General features: G+C 35.9%; 1 protein-coding gene across 1 annotated transcript in view; it reads right to left on the reverse strand.

Moving 5' to 3' along the window:
* The window catches only part of ppp1r12a (protein phosphatase 1, regulatory subunit 12A), a 60786-nt gene that overhangs the window by 24926 nt on the left and 15849 nt on the right, over positions 1–20011 (reverse strand). The window contains exons 2-6 of the mRNA XM_066724681.1: positions 9119–9249; positions 7119–7237; positions 1256–1415; positions 554–698; positions 64–138 (exon numbers count right to left, since the gene is read on the reverse strand). Of these exons, the coding sequence (XP_066580778.1) occupies positions 64–138; positions 554–698; positions 1256–1415; positions 7119–7237; positions 9119–9249 (630 nt within the window). The remainder of the gene's footprint in view (positions 1–63; positions 139–553; positions 699–1255; positions 1416–7118; positions 7238–9118; positions 9250–20011) is intronic.

Consider the following 20011-nt stretch of genomic DNA (forward strand, 5'->3'; position numbering starts at 1 on the left):
ATGGTCAGTTGTGAACTTCACTCTAGGTCACGCAAAATTATTATCCCGTCAGGGGCAGTTTACCAGATTTTGTTTCTTTTGCAATTCTTCTAGATAACCAAGGACATCTTCATCTGCTACATCAACGGCTGTTTGGCCCTGAAAAGATTAAAAAGTTTTAATATGGCATTACTTGTTAAGTGCATGAATTGTGTACAAATTGTAAGTACAAGCACAATTCAAATCCTATCAGTCCAAAAGTAAAACTGACTTCAGAAATTAAGGAATTAAGCAAACTTATCAATTATCCATATATTACATTCATATGCTTACACATTATATATAAACACACACACGTATAAATACATACACAGTTCTGGAAAAAATTGAGACCACTTCAAGTTCAGAAATCAATGTTAAGTGGTCTAAATTTTTTCCAGAGCTGTATGTGTGCATGTGTGTGTGTGTATATATGTATGCATCAATCTATATCCATCTCTCTCTATACACACACACACACACACACACTGAGGGGACTGTACCAAGACCAAGAATAAAAGGCTACAACACCTACCACTTTGTTGATGACATCCATATCACAAAAATGTTCTACTAGAATACGGCAGGCTTCCTCTTTACCCCAATGGGCAGCAGCGTGGAGTGGTGTCCAACCATCATAGTCTTTAATGTTTACATCATACCCCGCCTGGATTAAAAGCCTAAAGGGGGAAGGAAAAAAAAAAAAAAAAAAATTATATATATATATATATAGCACTGGGAAAAGCATCCTCGAACGAGTTGCCATCAAACCAGGTTTAGAGTCCAATGCATGGAAACAAGTCCACAGACAAACGGCAACTAATGTTAACTATTAAAATTTGTGTTTCTGCTGGCTTATTCAATAATGGCCACTGATGTCAAGTATTTTACCCCTTTCAGCCCATTTAAATATGGGCATAATGGCCGTGATAATTCCTAGGCTGTGTCCCCAGGAGAGGATGGAGGCAGATTGCTTTCCATTTTGTCAGCAGCTTGTAATGACTGATGTAATTCAACACCAGATTGAACATAAACAAATGGGAAGCTTGTAAAAGCACCTCGTTTACTAAACTCACAAGGATGTGGCCTCCTCCCAAACAAGCCATTTCACCTGGATAGTTTCAGTATCCATGAAAACACAGCCTAACACATCAAAAGAAGGAGGAAACATGGGAGGTGTATGGGGAGCGTGGCAATGCACAGCTATTGAGAATGAGAACGGAACAGCCAAACTTACTTTAAAACCTCTGCATAGCCTTTAGCAGCCGCAACATGCAATGCTGTACCCCCAGATTTGGCATGTCGGACATCGTTGATCTGGCCGCTATTCAACCACTGCCGCGCGTCACGCAGCATAATTCTCTCCTCCTCCTTCCGAGCCGCTTCAATGTCAACTCCTGGAAGTCAAGAAATAACAGGTTCATTTAAACCCTTCATAGGGATGCATATTCCTGGGAAGGGTTTGCCTTTATTACTGTCGAAACACGATAATCAGATCTGTCACCTGAAGGTGGTTATAAATTAAGTCCTCACACTGATGGCACACTTATTCCAGAGCAGCACAATGGACACATCTAACAAATAACTAAACATTTAATAAATGCTCAGGCCTTACAGAACAATTAGAGAAGGGGGGAATCAAAAATGTCACACTTCAAATACTAAAACCAAGAAAAATATGACAAAATGTGAGCAGCTCTCATTTTAAGGAATAAGGAATAGAATTTGTTTCTTAGTGTAATTTCCTTCTAGTACACCAGAGGGAGACAGACTCCCATTTAGTCAGCTAGCTTTAAATGTATTTGTATTACCTGCACTATAATTTATTTGTAATGAACTAATGCACGCTGACTTTTGATGAACAGAGGGTGTGTGGTTGAAAATCACGTTAATCTTAACTGGCCCCTGGATTATGGATTGCTTAGCATCTCTGAATAGATAAACATGTCCCTTTTAAGACACACTATAGATAACGGAACACTTAGTCTTAAGTGTTAAGGAATAGCCATGCATCTTTATTATGAAAGGCTGCATTACTCCAGAGGGTGAGTCTCATAAAACACCACCATTATAATACATTGATGCATTGCATTACAAGAAAAATGCATTACAAAAACCAGTCAAAAATATGTCGACTACTTCAGATTCATGGCCTGGCTCAGTCTTTGCACCACACAGGTGGAGTGAGATCAGGCCACATCTTGCACACATAGAAAGGTCTCAGACTAGAAGCATGGAGCTAGATTCCAGTTCCAATACAAGACAACCAGCAGAAGCCCACATCAAGTGCCTAGCTAGTACCCGGACACAAAGCATTGAGCATGTGTGGGCTGTCCTCAACAGATTCATGAAATCCCACACACACGAGTCTGTGCCAAGAATGGGATGCAATTCTACAGAACAGAACTGCACATCTCTTCCACATAACGTGAAAGTACACTATGTCCCACATACTTTTAGATTAATCCTGATCAAAGTAACAAAACCCAGATTAATGTACTTGAATGTTATAGGACTGGTACATCACTGTGCTAGTTCTAGTTGCCTTTAACCACTGATGATTAAAATGTAAATTTTATATATAGACTGCCCTGAAGTTCAACTTCACAAAATAGACAAATACTTTGAATAATTGTATGCATGTATGTAGTGTGTACTGGGTTATTTTCATGTTGGAAACAAAAACGCTGCATGAAAAATCCTTATACTTTCGGACAGTAAAAAAAGGCAGCAACTAAAAATTCAAAGATGTCAATTTTAAATTCTCATACATCAAGCTCTGCAGTGGGAGACTGCGAATTCTGTCCTTATAAAAAGGTTTCTAAAATGCTTCTATAAAATTGTTGCGATTGAACAAAAACACCCCCCGTTTCTTAGAGAAGCTATTACATTTAATTATGAGCTTCTTAAACAATAGGTTTTTCAGCTTCTGCCTGGAAGCACACAAAGTGCTCAAAATATGGAAAAATGAAAGCTCAAAATTACCATAAGTTTCACTGAGTAGCAGTAAAGGTAGCCTATACAAATTTTCCTTCAGCCATCTTAATTCAACAATTTGTTACGCACAGGATGACTATGGTACGAAAAGCAGACTGATTTTTAAATCACTCTCAAATGACAAACTATAGTCCATGCAGAAACATCACCAAGGTAACAAGCACTTGACTCACAAAATGATTCAATGGTGTAATCAGAGCAGGGTTTATAAATAGTAAACTGTGACAAGGGCTCAATCAATTTATTCAAGTGCAGAGGGGTCATAGTGCACAGTGGCTGCATCTGTGACATCTGTGCATTCAGGCCATTGTGTGGCACAAAGCAATGTTCTCTATTAGTGCCCATGTGATCTGATCACACTGGCATACACAATGTTGCTCTAATACATTTCAATTAGGCTTTTATTTGACAGGGGCAGTGAATCTGGGGTTAGAACAGAAGCCAAAAGACATAGATGCTACACATGAAATAACTGACAGCTGTCATTTACAAAAGGAAGTTGTTTTATTTCACTAGTTTAGGTATTATGTAACAGTAAGTACAGTTATGTAATCATAAGACATCTATCTATTATTGTCTTCCATGGATGTATGGTGCAGACTCAATGACGAATTTTCCATTGCAGTTACCATGATAAATTAAACCAAATCACAAGCAATTACTTTAGCAAGCATTTTACATAAAAAAAAAAAAATGGGAGTTCTAAATCCTTCTTGCAAAAACATTAGTTCATAAAACAGCAGAGGTGTAGATTCAGTTATCTGTATTAAACCTTTATTATCCATTTAGAGAAAGAAAAATATTTCTCTATTAGACACTACAAGTACATGTGAAATACTGAACAATCAATACAAATCGTGGTTTAGATTTTAAAATGCAAGAACCCAACTTGGTCAAATTGTCATTCCTAATACAGAAATGTTTATTTCAAAGCAATATAGTGGGTAGCACTCATGAGCAGTGTTTAAAAAAAAAAAAAAAAAACTAAACTTATTAGTCTTAAAACACCTGGACCTGTGGACTCCCACCTTGCAGTTTTATTATTGCATAGTAACCTACATTAAATGTATGGACCATTGCATTAAATTGACCATTGCATTAAGTGCAAAATAATATAATCATACATAAAATGTACTTGACCAATTAAATGTACCTTTAGGGACAGAACTTATGGAAGGGAAGATTGACAATTAATTACTCATGTCTTAATTTTTACTTCCAATACTGAGCAAGACAACTCAAAAAGCAAACTGCTAAAATTACAAAGTGACATATGTAGCAATCTTAGAAGTACATGGATATAAATGAAATAAGTATAACCATATCCCTAAACAGATGAGACAAGTAATTTACAAGTTCATCAAAACTCTAAAATGTAGCATAACATGAAATCAGGGTGCCAAGTCAGAAGAATTAGAAAAAATATCAATTATCCAGCCTGAACACAGCTGTTGGAGGGGCCTCTGAAGCATTGGCTCACACACTCATTCAAGGCACTTAGTGGCCTTTAACAACAAACAAATAGCAGGGAGGAGGATGGGGACGACTACAGGACTCGTGCTCTGCAGGAAACTCCAAGACTTAATGCAGACTGTATGACTAAGTTAGCCCTAGCATGATAGCATTTGTCGAACAAAATGTAATTCATCGTACTCATATTGGTGTAATTCTACCTCTAAAATTAAAACATTAGATTGACCTTAATTGCAACGTAGCCTATATTGCTTATCTTGTTTGAAGAATGGGGAATATGTTAATCTAGGGCTATTATATCAATTACAGTCAAACCAAAATTAATAAAATCTTGAAACAATACAAGTTAAAGTGAAGAATTTTTTAAAACGAGAAATCAGACTGCCTTAAATGTTAGATTACAAAAAAATGCTAGTGAATGAACTTGACTAAATTAAATAGACTAATGCTATAGTAATTAACAAAGTCCTCTTTTCCTAGATCATAGGATTTTGTTCCCCAGAAATAAAACACTATGATAGAAACTTGATCAATAAATCCTTAAGAAAAAACGGGCTACGGTGTGCGTTTTCTATAGCGCAAGCAAAATGGTAGAATGATAGAAACTGGTTTCTTAGCAGCGATAGTGTTTATATCCAATAATATTGAACAGTAGGTTTGTTCTTCCATTCTGGTACATTATATAGCAGTGTCTGAGAAACAAAAGGCACCATAAGTGGTAGCTGCTCAGTCCCATCACAGGCTGCCCCATCAGCCTCCTATCCACTAAAACAGTATGTCACTCACAGCTAAGCAGGTTGTGCCAGACTGCGCCGTTAAATATTCTCCACATTCGAAAATGGAATTAGGCGATTGGCTGAGAGCAGCTGACTTCCTGATTAGTCAAATTCTGGATAAATCAACATGCATGCATGCATGTACAGTATGTGAGTAAACATTAATGCATGACATCAGAGCACTGAAACAGTATCTATCGGTCACTGCATACAACGCTATAGTGCCATTCTGATGCACTGCTTTAGTCAAACCCAGCAAATAAAATCTGACAGCAGCCCATTACTGGGTCACAGAAGACAGTGTGGCATGCTAGGCAAGCACATTACATAACATGCTTTGAAAGTGCATAACATCAGGCAGGCATAATTATAACTAATTTTATGTTGTAAATTAAGCCCCCAGGATATTAAAAGTATTACAAGATGTACTCAGGCCACGGCAGACAAAATAAACCTTGTGGTTACAATCCTTCTGCTCTTGCCCTCTGCGGTCTCTTCACACAGACAGTATATGCTATATTAGATTGATCCTGTATTATGGCTTTCACAAGCATAACAGCCCTCAAAAAGTTAAATAAAAAGGTGAAAAAGAGGGTGAATGTCATGCAAAGAGCGAGTGCAAAAATGACTGATCACTGTGACTTGCTGGAAAAATGTTTGCTGGAATTCCAGCCCTATGGTGCTTCCATAATTCTGATTTCAAACTAAAGCACTACTCAAGTAACCACTTGTCCATTTTCCTATGTGCAACACTATTAATAATCATTAAGAAACAGATTCCAGATAAGTGCTTCTCTGCACTACATCTACATACTAAAAGCCCTGAAGGTTGTGGGGCCAAACAGGTTTTCATTTTCCTCCAGGAATATTACAAAGAAAGGCATGATTTCTTACTGCGATTCAGAACTTGAGAATCATACCACATGGTACACAAAAATGTTTTACAACTGAGCCCAAGTAAAATCTTACACAGGCATTGTATTCACCTGCATTCTGTAAAATATGAAACCACACATTCCAGTCAGCAGGGATGTATGAATGAGCTCTTTAGCCAACACCAGGATGTTTTTCATGTATTATGTAGTCTACATTTGATTTGAATTAAAAGAATCGTAAAACTTTTGTAAATTTAGTCTGTGCTATTTGTCCAACAGATACCAGTAAAACATTAAATTATTCCAAATGAACTCTCTCAGCATTTCCTTCCTGAATGCTACTAATCATCTTCTTGAGAGATCCAGACTGTAATGAACTTCAAAGTGCTGCTCAAATCAGCCACCTCTCATTTCACAGCATGCAAGACATTTTAGCTATCTACACTAGAGGCAAATCTATTGCAGCGGTCACACACTACAAGTCTTTCACCGCTGCGCCTGCTCATATGCATATTTTACTGGCTGCAAATTCCCAACTGCAAATTAAACAGATTAAAGCCAATTTCGGTTACTCAAAGTATACTTTCACCAAATTGGCAAAACAAGATTTCTGTACCAACACAAAAGCCTGACTTTACATAAAATCTATTTTTTTCTAAAAAAAAATAAAAAATAAAAAAAAGTACTGGGTTTGCACCTCCTTTCTTTATGACATGACATATGAAACATAATACAGTACAACTTTCTACATGGTTTGCATACAATTGCACCAAGTATAGAACTTGTGTAATTAGCACTTGTGCACTGTACTGAAAATACAGAAGGCACCTCTATGGTCTTCTCAGCTTGATCAGACTGTTTGAATTAAACCATTATGAAATAACTCAATTAGACCTAGTACACTTTGCTGTAGTGCAGTACTGCAGTGTGTACCAGTTATGGGATAGAAAATTAAATCTGAAATATCCATATACAGTACCTTGACGATTCACTTCATTTTGCAGAAGTTCCTCCATTGCTTCTTCTTCTGCAATGTCAAGCGGAGTTTCCCCTTCACTGTTGACAACTCCAACATTAGCTCCTTGACTAATTAAATATCTGTGAAGAGAAAAAGCACACATTCCAGTACCCGGGCAATACAACACACAACAGATAATTAAAATATACCAACTCAGGTTTCAAAGCAGCAGCAGGTGGTGGCGCAACAGACATTTAATTAACTGCTTACAACTTCTACATTATTCCTGGTGAGGAGTTGATCTGCCAATTCTAAAAAATGGTAGCTGTGAAAATAAAATAATTCAAAATAATAAATGCAGAAAAACACCTGTCCTTGCCAATGAATCGACTATTTTCCTGCGATTTTCTAAAAGATAACATCTGCCTCTCTGTATTCAGTTAGTGTACTAAGATCGCTATACTAGTTGGATTACTTAGATTGCACAGAATGCAGTAAATCAACTTTTAGTAGAATTTGATCTTTTCCAAACCTGTCCCTCCATTCTTTTTCATGCTACTTGTTGCACAAAAAGTGCTGGAAACAATCCTGAATTACTGTACAATAGTTATGTTAGAATGCTCTAGTAATTGTGAACTGATTGCATAATGAAATCAAATAGTCCAGTTTTAATTTCCATCTAGCTACAAAGCTAAACAAAACATTATATATTTTTAAGAGCATGATATTTATCTTAAGTTCAAGACCAGTGTCTGAAGAAAAACAACCAAGAAAGTGATTAAAATCAGTAGAATACATACTGTATACTCCATTAAGTTTCCGAACAATGAGTGCTAGTGAACTTGTACTACACTCCTCCCAAGCTTAAATGTCAAGACAATTTACACTACATCTTTGATGTTTTCCCTTTGCTATAAATGGCCTTCTACCTCAAAAGGTTACACAACATGCAAGAGGTTTCTGGAGATTTAACCTTAACTAAATGTAGGGAAAAAAAATTCTATTTTAACTGGAAAAACAATAGGAAGTTATTACTTGTGTTCAACAATAACTTAAATAAGCAACATTATCCATCTGTACAATCTTAATCTTTTTTAGATTTGAATTGATTTATACTTTAAATACTGTGTGTGTAAACATTTTTTTTATTTAAAAGGCCTATAGAAAGCAAATTTGTATTATTCTGCTTCGTTTCTATAATCATCCTCCTAAAACACTAACTTACATTTAACTACTTTAAAGAACTCATCTGGATACTCTCCGGAAACCTGATTTTTGTTGGTCTTTATTTAACATGAGTGAACTATTAAAAAAGGAAATATGGTACTTAAGAATTCAAACTTCTTTCAAATAGACTTTCCCCTCCCACAAACAAACTATATTGGATGGTTTCACAGAACTCGTTTATCAATACACATGGACTACCCTACCTAAAATAACACTAGCTGTTTCCATACACTTTTCATGTGAACTTAAGAATTATGTGCATTTTCCAAGACAAGGTGCCTTTCCATCCAACTGACTTGTACCAAACAAAATATATAATTTTAAATTTGGACAATTTCTTACAAAAGCACTTTGTCTCATATCACATGATTGCAAAATTATTCAACAAGGCACGTCACATATATGGAAAAATCCAGGCTGTTTCACGTTCGACAGCGGTGGTCAACATTTCATAATTTCTAAACCGACATCTGCGATTTCCATCAAGCCTGTTTTTACTTGACAGGACTTGATCACAAAAAAAAAAAAAATGGTGGATGGAAATAAAACATCTGCACATCAGTAACACACTAAAAGGTTAAAACATACACCCATACGTTTGTGAAGACACTTGGATTTACATCATTCCAATTAGTTTACCAAAACTTGATCCTATGCAGTGTAATGCAATCTTGTCCTTTTTGCCACTTTAGCAGTTTCAAAAGCCCACGATTGTTAGTCTTTTACCACCATCTTAAACATGGGCAAGGACCAGCAGGACTTTACGTTTCTATAACAAGACAACAAACACTTACTCAGCTATATCAAGATATCCACAGGAAGCAGCTGCATGCAGTGGTATCCAGCCTTCGTTATCAGGCTGGTTGATATTGGCTCCATGTTCGACCAGAAACTGCACCATATCCACATTGTCATCTATGCAGGCCTGCAAGACAAAGAGAAGACCGTTTTAAAATCAAGCTTACACTTGAAATCTGCTTTGCTAAAAAAAAAAAAAAAAAAATCTGAAATCTCAGTGCCCAGAAAACTTCAATACAACAAGCAACACATCTCTGACAGACAGGTCCAATACAGACAAGACCCCATATCACCTTCAGATCAACAACTCATCTGAAAACTGACAGGTCAACATTCCACTGCCTGCTTAAATCAAGTCATAAGGATCAGTCTATAGCACTGAGCACAAACCTTTATTAGGCATTAAAACTAGAGGCTTATGAAAGCTAAAGATATGAAATCATAAAAATTTTCATGGAAGAAAAAAGGTTCTTGATTGGATATGAACTTGTATTCATGTAACTGGCAATTCTGACTGTTAAATTATGGTTTTAATTCAAAAAATGATTTTCAATTGGAGTTAATCTTTTAGACACTACAATACCATTCAATGTTATTTAATGATGCAGAATTACAGCCATAAGCAAACAGATTTGGCATTTACAGCAAGAGTAAAGTGGTTTTAAAGGTTAATTGTGAAGTTAATGATATGGTATACAAGCCAAGTAAATTGGAAGTATAGTATAACCCTTTGGATTCAAGAAAAAAAAGCTGAAAGCAAATCATTACTATGTCTAGCCTACATGCAGATGGAAAGGCAAATGCACATCTGATTTAATCCCTTGCACTTACACAAAACTATACTAGAAGCAGGTAGAAAAGACAGACATTACTGGTTGCTTGGTCTGGAGAACAAGAACAGTTTTTCATTTCCCATGGCGGAGCACTATGACTACAAAACCATACACTGCAGCTCCCTACATTCTTCATCAAGTCCATCTTTGCCAATTTGTTTCATTAGCCAACTTGATAGTCATTTAAAATGTAAATTTAAATATCACAAATAAAACTGAAAGTAGCATGATTTTCATTAGCCTTCCATTCAGAAAGACATCATAGAACAAGCCTACCACCAGTGTGTGTGCAAGTCACTGAAGTGTTTGGAGCGTCTGACTGCATAAACAAAAGGCTTCATGGTTGTTTGCATAATATCAGTAATTTACATGCACAGTATCATACGCTGCTCGTTTGTACAAAAGTTGAAAACTTAAAAAAAAAAAAAAAAAAAGGGGGGGAAATTTAAAAGGAAAGAGGAAACAGTCTTGGTTTTCATAGTGCATCTGTGGGACTTTTCAAGGTTGATTTCCTTGCTTGAAGGCTATATCAAAATCAAAATGTTCATAGATGTGTGTGAAAAAAGGATAAGAAAACTGGACTTTTAATAACCATTTTTGGCTAGTTATTAAAACACAGGCCTACATAATTTCAAACATTCTACTATTCTCCATTAAATTGTATGCTTTAATGTTGTGCTGAATCTCTGGATGTGTGTTGTACACCTTCAGAAATCACTAATAACTACCCTAAAGACAGTTGTGAATCCAGCAGGCACCGGAGAGCATCATCAATGCAGTTCCAGTGATGCAGTCACAATTATGTACTGGGTTAAGATTGCTTTGTGAAATACCTATAATCAACCTAGTAATGCAACCCGTTCATATATGTGAAAACACAAAAAAGACATGTATGAGCAGTATTTTTGGTTGAAATTCACACTTTCATCATGTCAAATGGCGACACTGAATAGCATTGATGGAAATAAAAGGAATCGTTAGCTCCATTTCAGGTTTTATGGGTTGTAGGCTTATGTGCAAATTGTAGTGATGAATCAGAAAGGCAAATATTACATTAACTCCACATGTCTATGCAAATTTACTCAAAATAAAGTGAAAAGCATGAAGCACACAGCACCTGCTGCTGACTTACACAGTCCTGGAGCGAGTAAAACCTGAAACGGCTTAAAATGCTATCCTCTGTAAAGGAGATTCAACAATTAATTTCCAATGCATAGCATTCCAATCCTCTGAGAAGCTGATAAACATGCAACACATTTAAAATCAAAATGAAAATATCATGAAACACAGGACTAGAGGTATACTGAATTTAAACACAGCAAATCAAACTCAAAGTTGCAATGATTTAATAGAACCAAAAAATAAGTATGCATTGGACTGAAATTATAAAACTTAAAACTACATCCACAAAATATGGATTTACAATCACATCTGAACATCATATGACCTTTTAAAAACATGGTAAGGATTCAGTTTAGGGATACCAGAACTATAATATTTTGCATAATATGCATTTATGATTAATTTACAAAGGAAGGGTTCATCTGTGGAAATCTTTACTCAACTACTAAAATCACGAAATGAAAACCAGTATCAGATTCACTCATTTTATTGGCATTCTATACTGACCTGTAGCTTTCACAATACTTTGTGTGATTTAGGTTATTAAAACCTATAGCATTTAGAAATCTGGGTTATCATTACTGTGGTATAGTTACAGCTGGAGGGAAATGTCATGGCTTCTGCTGGAATTTATGATCAAGGCCACATTCCGCAGCACAAAGCATATAGTGAGACAAGCATGTAGTAAGAATTTCCACTTCACGACAGGGACAATTATAGAGACTTAAGTAACCATAAGCAATTATGCAATCTTTCTAAACAAACCATTAGTTTTCAAACAGATTAAAAAACTGACATAATATACAAGGAACACTACAAGGGCCCAGTTTTCAATTAAAATTATTAGTTATGCAGTATGTAATCTGTATAGACAACTTCCCAACCCAAGTTTTATATTGAAAAGTGCAGAAGATACTCTCATTTTATGATCTGATGTAACAACTAAATTGTGAAAGTAAACCAACAGTTTGATGCAGATACATATGCAGTTCTGTTCATTTGACACAATCACAACATGTAAAATATTCTCATTAATGAAACAAAAAAAATTCTACAGACAGCTTCCACTCAAGTAAACTGCAACCGAGCACATTTGGAAAAGTGCAATGTTTAACAAGTAGAATGCAGGTGCATGTGAAACTGCAAATGGACTACACCAACTAACACATTCACTTTCAAAAGAAATTCAAGTTTGATTAAAAGTTTCCTGGTGTGAAACAAACCTAATTGTTTGCAAGTGAACCACAATTCAAATTATTTGTAAGTGAAATAGGTGTGAAAGACACCAAAAATATATTGGTATGACCGAAATGTATTTTAAGGTTGTGGATAACAGGTTAAATGCACAAAATGAGTTTCCTTTCTAACATCATGGGTCCTGTTATGGTTATTAATGCAGAATGAACACCTGAAAGAGTCATGTTGTAGACAGGAATTATCAGCAGCTTGCAGATAAACTCAAAGTAAGTAGTCCCTTGCATTTTCAAAAAAAAAAAACACTACTGTAAATAGCAACCAACTAACACTTCCCTGTCCAACGTTGCTACAACAGTGTTGGAAAGGAAGCAGACATAGGCCTCACGTTCAAGGCACATGACAATCTGGCTAAAATACTTGACCAAATTTGGGCAGTTTATTGTGCCATATATGGCAAGAATTGAGAATGTCTGCATGTGGGTTCACTGTCTTATCTTAGCACGTCTGTGTGCAACTCAGTCGACCATCAGTAATGAAAGACTGCTGGGATAAGAGCTTTGTCATTTGTTTCCAGGTGTAGCCGGACCCTCTGCCGGTCTGACTTGCCTGTAGTGCAGGGCTCAGACTTGCCCAAAACCATGCATCACCCTACACATGAAGAACAGCTGCTTCCAGGAATAGAAGGCTTGCACATCCCCATGTCAAATAAAGATGCATTTCTCAAGTCTATTTTATTTACAGCTTTGGGATTTATACCTTTGTGCACTTGTACAGTTTATAACGGTTTACATATACTTAGTTTTTGCAGGTAATCATAATTAGGCTGGCTAGAGGGCCCCTTTTATTATAAAGTGGTCTGACATTTCTGAACAACATTACAGATTGTATCCAGGTTTTCTGATTAACATGAAAAGGGTAATATTATGGACTTCAAATAAATAATCCTCCATATTTAAGCTCACAAGTGAAATGAATACTAGTTTTCACCCTGTAATTCCTGTTAAAAGCAAACTTCAGTGACTATGAATGTTGACCAGAACTGACTTTCCCCTCTACACATGGAATTTCTGATACCACAACTGTGCTTTGTAATATTAAAGATTTCCTACAAAATGTTTTTAATATACTATTTCAACAAATCGATAAAAACATAATAGCCTGCATCATTAATTTGGGAATTTACTGTAATATTTACTGTAAACAAATCACAATTTTGTAAGTCTATAAGCCCTCCCCCCAAACTAAAACCACACACATGCATGTGTCACACTTCAAGTAGCCCCTGTCAAAATGTTAAACATTCATGAAGTTCACAGACATGTACAAACTCAACACTTAAAAACCTGACAGTTCCATACAAACCTGTTTGGTCAGGCCAGTATTGTAGTATGAAGGTGAAACCAACACTGCTGGAAAAAAAACTTGGGTGTAGCTAAAAAGCAACCCTCACCCAAACAGACTCCGTTATAACAAAGCTGCACATGCTGTGATAGGTAGCAATTGTATTGCGAAAATTGTGACTGGCCTACAATTACAAATTAAATCAGGTGAGCTTTATTCAAAACAAATTTACCATCAGTTTGTCACTACATATCCATACAATACAAAACTACAAAGAAACGTGCTTTCTGTGAGGAAGTGGATCCCTTTGTATGCATGGATATCATTAATGAAGGAGTTTCTGTTCATGTTTAAGTGTCATTTTATTTATTTTAATGTTAAACCAAAATAAAACATTATGCAACAAAACACAAAAATGGTTATAAACCATAATTATTTGTATTAAAATCACTTGCTTTCACTCAGTCAGGAGAAAATATTAAAACCTAGGACTCAACATTGTCAGTACAGAATCTTTAATCTGTCACAAATCAAGTTTCAATGTTTCACTGACTGATTTGGACCACTGCATAATCGGAATGCACAGGAATGAAGAACCACATGAATAGCACAAGTTGCACATATCCCAAATGCATCTTAAAACATACCAGTTCAGCCCATTTTTGGCAATACAATGAACTGAAATGAATGAGGCAACATGCATCAGCACTACTGGACATCCACAAACAGAGCATTTAATCAACAATAAATATTACATTATAAATTATATCCACAATCATATATACTATGAACAGTTAAACTGTTCCTTATTGAATGCTCATATGTTAACACATGGTTTAGTACACAGAGACCTGCTAAATTCCAGTGCAGTGGATTGTACATGTTCCACTGGCAATAACAATTTATATATAGCAAGTGTAACTTTAATTAGTACCAAGAATAGTAATAAAATACCAGGTCTGGCCCACATCCAAGTGAACATGGATGGCTACATTAATATGCTGAATCTAAATCCTACACAAGACCTGGTGCTATATTTTGCAGTGGCCTCTCTGTGGACCTATAAGATGCATCCCCTTTGTGTGTGTGTGTATATACATACATACACTTCTGTACATTGAAACATTTCAGCGATTGTCACCTAACTAGTTAACTGCAAACTACAGGGTACTAAAAATGAAGAACATGAATAGTTTCAATAGTAGAAATTCTGCAAAGGGACACAACCATTCAAGAATTAGTAAGATCTGTGTCACAGCAGGTCCCATCTCACACCAGACCTTAAATTAGTAATTACGAATGTCAATTCTATTTAAAGAAAAACAAAAATGCACAGTACATTTTTTTTCAACCTCTGAGCATTATATTTTAAATATAAAAAAAAATAGTCAAGGAGAATGGTAATGGTTGAGAACCAATGTATTATATTGGTATGTTATTAGGTTAAAATTCAGGTTTTGTAATTTTCTAAATAAATCAATTTACCATATAAATTCCTGTGGCCCGTCAGCTCATTACAAGACCTCTTGGAAGGCAGAACTCTAATTAGAGTTCTCAGCTGTGCAGAATTCTTCCATCTACATTTAGCAGGCACCCACATCATGAACCAGAAACAATGCACTTTGCTTGTACCAATCAGAAGGTTGGTTCTTAACTACTGTCTGTTCCACAGCACAATCACTATTTATAAATAAATTAGTTGTGTAAATGGGAAGGTGAGGACACCAATCACCATAAGATTAAACAAAAACCGAAAAGGGGTGAGGGGGGTACAGAAATCACTCTGGAGCTTCCCTGAATGGATAAATGTATTTTTTTTTTCCTCCATGAACTTCAATATAAATAATTTATTAAAGCTGCTACAATTTTGGAAAATCATATCTGTGTAAGAAGGTAGCTTAGAGCATATCCTTAGCCACAGGAATTTGCAGCCCCAAAGTTCAGAGCATCATCAGTTCAGTATATTTTAAGGTTTCATAAACCCTTAAAAAACACAAAAGTACACTTGATGAACAATGTTCTACTGGCAGTGCATCTTGCCTGCTGCCATGGTTGCCTTGCTCGATCCCTGTGCAATAAAATGTCCCATAACACCACTGACAGATATACAACATGCTCATTATAAGTGTGACTGTCTGCTTGCTTCAGCTTGCCTTCTTCATACAAAATAGCTTTTAAAAACATGACCAATTGAAATTGATATCACAGGATTTTAAAGTTAAAAGTACTGCATTTTATTAGTGCTTCAGTTACATCTTGAGATGTATATTTCTTGACTGAACAACTAAATACAATGCAGTTCTCACTCACAGATTTCACAGCCAAGAATACAGACTTTCAAACTACTTAAAGCAAACTGCAGAAGCTCTCTTCAACTGCTACTCTGCCAAACACTTCTGACATTCAAAATCTAGGCTAATGAATATTTATGGCGGATTTCTGCTTACCAGTTTAACAATCTCCTTCAAGTTGTAAACTCACATGGAATGCCTGTACTTCATCTGAACATTAAAAAGTTACACATGTAGAATTGAGCACAATGATTTGTGGATTTACAAATGTACTTGTTTAAGTGCCACTCCTAAATAAGTTGTCCACAATTAACTCTACAGAGGACAGACAAAGCATTTTACTGTGATGCAATCAAGCCCATCTCCATTTGCTCAGATAACCCTTACATACTAAAACATGAAATCACTAGAGCTCACAGCATTGAAGAACTTTCAACATGGGAATAATTGAAAATTGTTAAAATGTAATTGTCTTTAGGATGTCAATGAGTTTTAATTACGAACTAATATATTGTAGTTTACAATAATGGCTAGGGAAAACATTATATATGGAGACAAGTTAACTGAATATTTCTAAAATTCAGAACTTGAAAACATGCAAAACCTTGTTATTGTAACATACTGCTAACTGTAAACCTTCTAGAAATCCTCATAAATGACTTACTCTACAGATACTATTCCCTTTAGCTTTAGAATTTACTCCTTCAAAGCAATGTGTAGATTGTTAAATATGGTAATAAGTAAAGGCTTTAGGTAGGGCAAGTATCCTGTGGTTATGTGCTTGTGGATGAAACTGCATATTTAATTGATTGCATTGTGTGCGTTAAAATAAAAAACCTTGTAAAGGCCAATGGATTTGCAAACTAACAATGTTCTACCTACAACATTAGGAAAACAAATCCACAGTAAATTACATTATGGTATAACAATGGGTTAGAAGATCCACGGTCACATTACTTCTGCTCCAGACATTTTATGCAAAATAAAGCAACTGGTTTAAGTTTATATAGTTTCATATTATGCCTCTTATCTTCAAATATAATTAAAGTATAAAAAATCACAAAATACTGTGCCCATCACCAATGCAAGTAAAATCATTCTAAAATACAACAGTATCCCATTCAAAAAGAGGTCAAGTCATGACGATGGCTGTTCTCAAAACATACCCAAAAATGCAATGACGTACGAATGAGAGCCTTCAGTGTAAATATAGAAACAACCAAAAAGAGAACAAAAGTTCAGGCTTTTCTTAAAAATTGGTTTTATAAAATAAACTGTCTTTTGGTCTTTCATAGTTTTGTAGGCAGCATATAAAATTATATAAAATTAATCCTTACATAAAATAAAATATCTATATTGGGCATAAGACTGCTCTCTTCTGGATATTAACAGCTCTGTTCCAAATAATCAGGTGATAAATTTTCAGATTCAAGAGCAGATTCACTTAATATTTTCAAGAATCACTTTCAAGGAGTGTGGTCATCTCCAGCAACAGAATGAGGTGACTAAAGCATAACTGAGCACACTGCACCGAAACAACCGAGAAACCCTATGAAATCCTGTCTTCCTAGGACAACATATCTGGACAGAAAAGCAGCTAATAAATTGCCATGACTGAAAAATCTGGAGGGATAGAAGTGGGGAGGCTCATCAGCCTTTATTGATCCACAGCTGGATGAAGGCCTCTTCAAGAGATTCCAACTTGTTTCTAGACAATTACACACAGTTTAGTAATAACTGAATGTACATTTATTCAATTATACAATAATTCTGCTTGGGTTCAATAGCTTAATTTCACTGTATGATTGATTTACATATCAAAATATTACAAAGGGAAAGATAAGACTCCAATCTGTACAAGATGAATTCAGAGTCGATGCAAATGCATTGATTGCACAACAGATTTAAGCAAGTGTCTAGTCATTCTGCCAATTAAAAAAGTGGAAAGTTAAATGTTTGCAGTTAGGGGACTAGACATTTTGCCATATTCAGATCAGAGAGCCATAATATTGTTTACAGCAGTGCTAAACAATTAGCAAACACCCCACAAAAATTGTAAAGACATTTATTTTATTGTATTGACAAACTACACAACCATTTTTAAAATGTAGGAAGTTTTAGAATTGGTCATTCACTGTCCATTGTCAATCTTCACACAAAATTACTACGCAATATGCGTAATGTAGTACTGTAATCCAAAGAGTACTCCCGTTAAACAAAATACCTTAAGATAGTTTATATTTAAGAAAATGCATGGTTTACGTCAGAGATCATACACAATAGCAACACCTAACAAATGTATTCAGCCACATTTGACTGAATTGATAAGTCAATTTTGCCACCAAATCTAAGCTAGACAAAGCAAATTTGCTTGCACCAGCACAACGCCAGAGATGTTTCAGAAGGCAACAATGTGCTCAGCATTCCTGCCCTTCTCTCAATTTATATTCAGCTAGTATAACCAAACAGACCACCAAAGCACATTTGCCCATAGTTTCAGAAACAGACTGCTTAAAAAAAAAGAATTTTATAAATGAAAGCCAATTATGACAATCAGTGAACACATTGTACCCTCCAAAGACTTATATTGGTCTTATTAACAGGAAAATACATGTGCATAATATCAAAAGCATCAGATACAGAGTTACGGTCAATAATGTTCCACAAAAGAGATTTACTTCTGAGAAAATAGAACTACAGGCCATCAGTAACAGTTTCCACACATCATCCAGTTCATAAAAAGGACAATGTCTTTTTTCCATGCTTTAAAAGGCGTTGGATCTTTACTCTAGGGTTTTAGAGAAGAGTACGGACTGTGCATTCAGAACAGTCCTTCCGGTGAATGGTTATCACAGAGATCAGAAACTCTTAAACAAACTTTATATGCACTTCACATCAATAAAAGCGTTCTTGAAAATCCTCCCCTTGCACAGTGTTCACTGAACCCTTAGTTTCGGTTAAACCCACCCTGCCTGCACCCTTGCACACCAACACCCTGCTGTGGTCACAAGCAATTGCAACGTATCAGACTTAAAAACAAAATCACCACAGCTTTGCCCTTAGCTTGTTTCTTGCTTATTTTTAATAAAGCTAATGAAAAACAAAATGTAGGCTAATGCAGATTAGTGCACATCTCTGGCTTCCCAAAATTTCAGACCAGTAAGAACAAGTCCTGTCAGTTTAAAGGAAAAAAAGAAAAGACAACTGCAGCTGGCAGGGGTCTACAGCGGCCTGAAACCTAGTGTATAACCAAAACCATCTTCAGCAGCATTACATTCCTGCCATGACCCAGCCCGAGGTGTCTGAATGGTTTCCCTGATGCCATTGTGTCTGTCAACCCCCTCAGGGCACCAGGCTGCTATTCCAGTGCAGTCAGGTGGTGCAATTCTAGCCAAAGCTTTCACATGAAAAGACAGACCATAGATAGTTGTTATGTTGTCGTCTTTTTGGTTTGCTTTTAAAAAAAGGTGAATGGAAGCAGGATGCTTTGGTGTGTATTGAACCAGTGTATTCCACATTTATCTATTCTATACCTTCCTCCATCATGTCCCTTATTGCTGGGGTACTGTTCTTCTCATCCATCACCATCTCCCCCAACACCCACCCTCCAATAAGGATTTCATGTAAGCATTTAAGCTGATCTTCCTGCATGATTGATACTTTTAGGACACACTACATCCACAAAACATCTCAACTGATGAAACTAAGTCCGCTTTAGCCCTTTACCTCTGTATGGTACAGGATTTAATTTTCAGTCCGTTTTACAAATCTGTGTGTCGAGTTAAGCCAGCCTATACTGAAATAAGATGGTCTTCCAATAAGCCCTCTGTGAGGTCTGAAGCTGTAAAGCCAGCAGTTCTACCACCTGAAGAACTCATGACATTGGTCTTGCATGAATGATTAAAAATGGAACTCAAAATGACACTCATTTACTAAAAATAATGATGGCATTATTCAAACCTTTGAAAACCTCTCCAGATGTAAGTTGGTCTGTACAAGGAAGCCTATTACTCTAGCTGTGGCATACACACACACACACACAATACTGGAAATAATTTAAATATTCTAACAATTTAAGTTAGAACTTTGGGTTTGCTATTAAAAG

This window comes from Amia ocellicauda, chromosome 15 (genome assembly GCF_036373705.1).
Source record: "Amia ocellicauda isolate fAmiCal2 chromosome 15, fAmiCal2.hap1, whole genome shotgun sequence".
In the NCBI taxonomy this organism is placed as follows: Eukaryota; Metazoa; Chordata; class Actinopteri; order Amiiformes; family Amiidae; genus Amia; species Amia ocellicauda.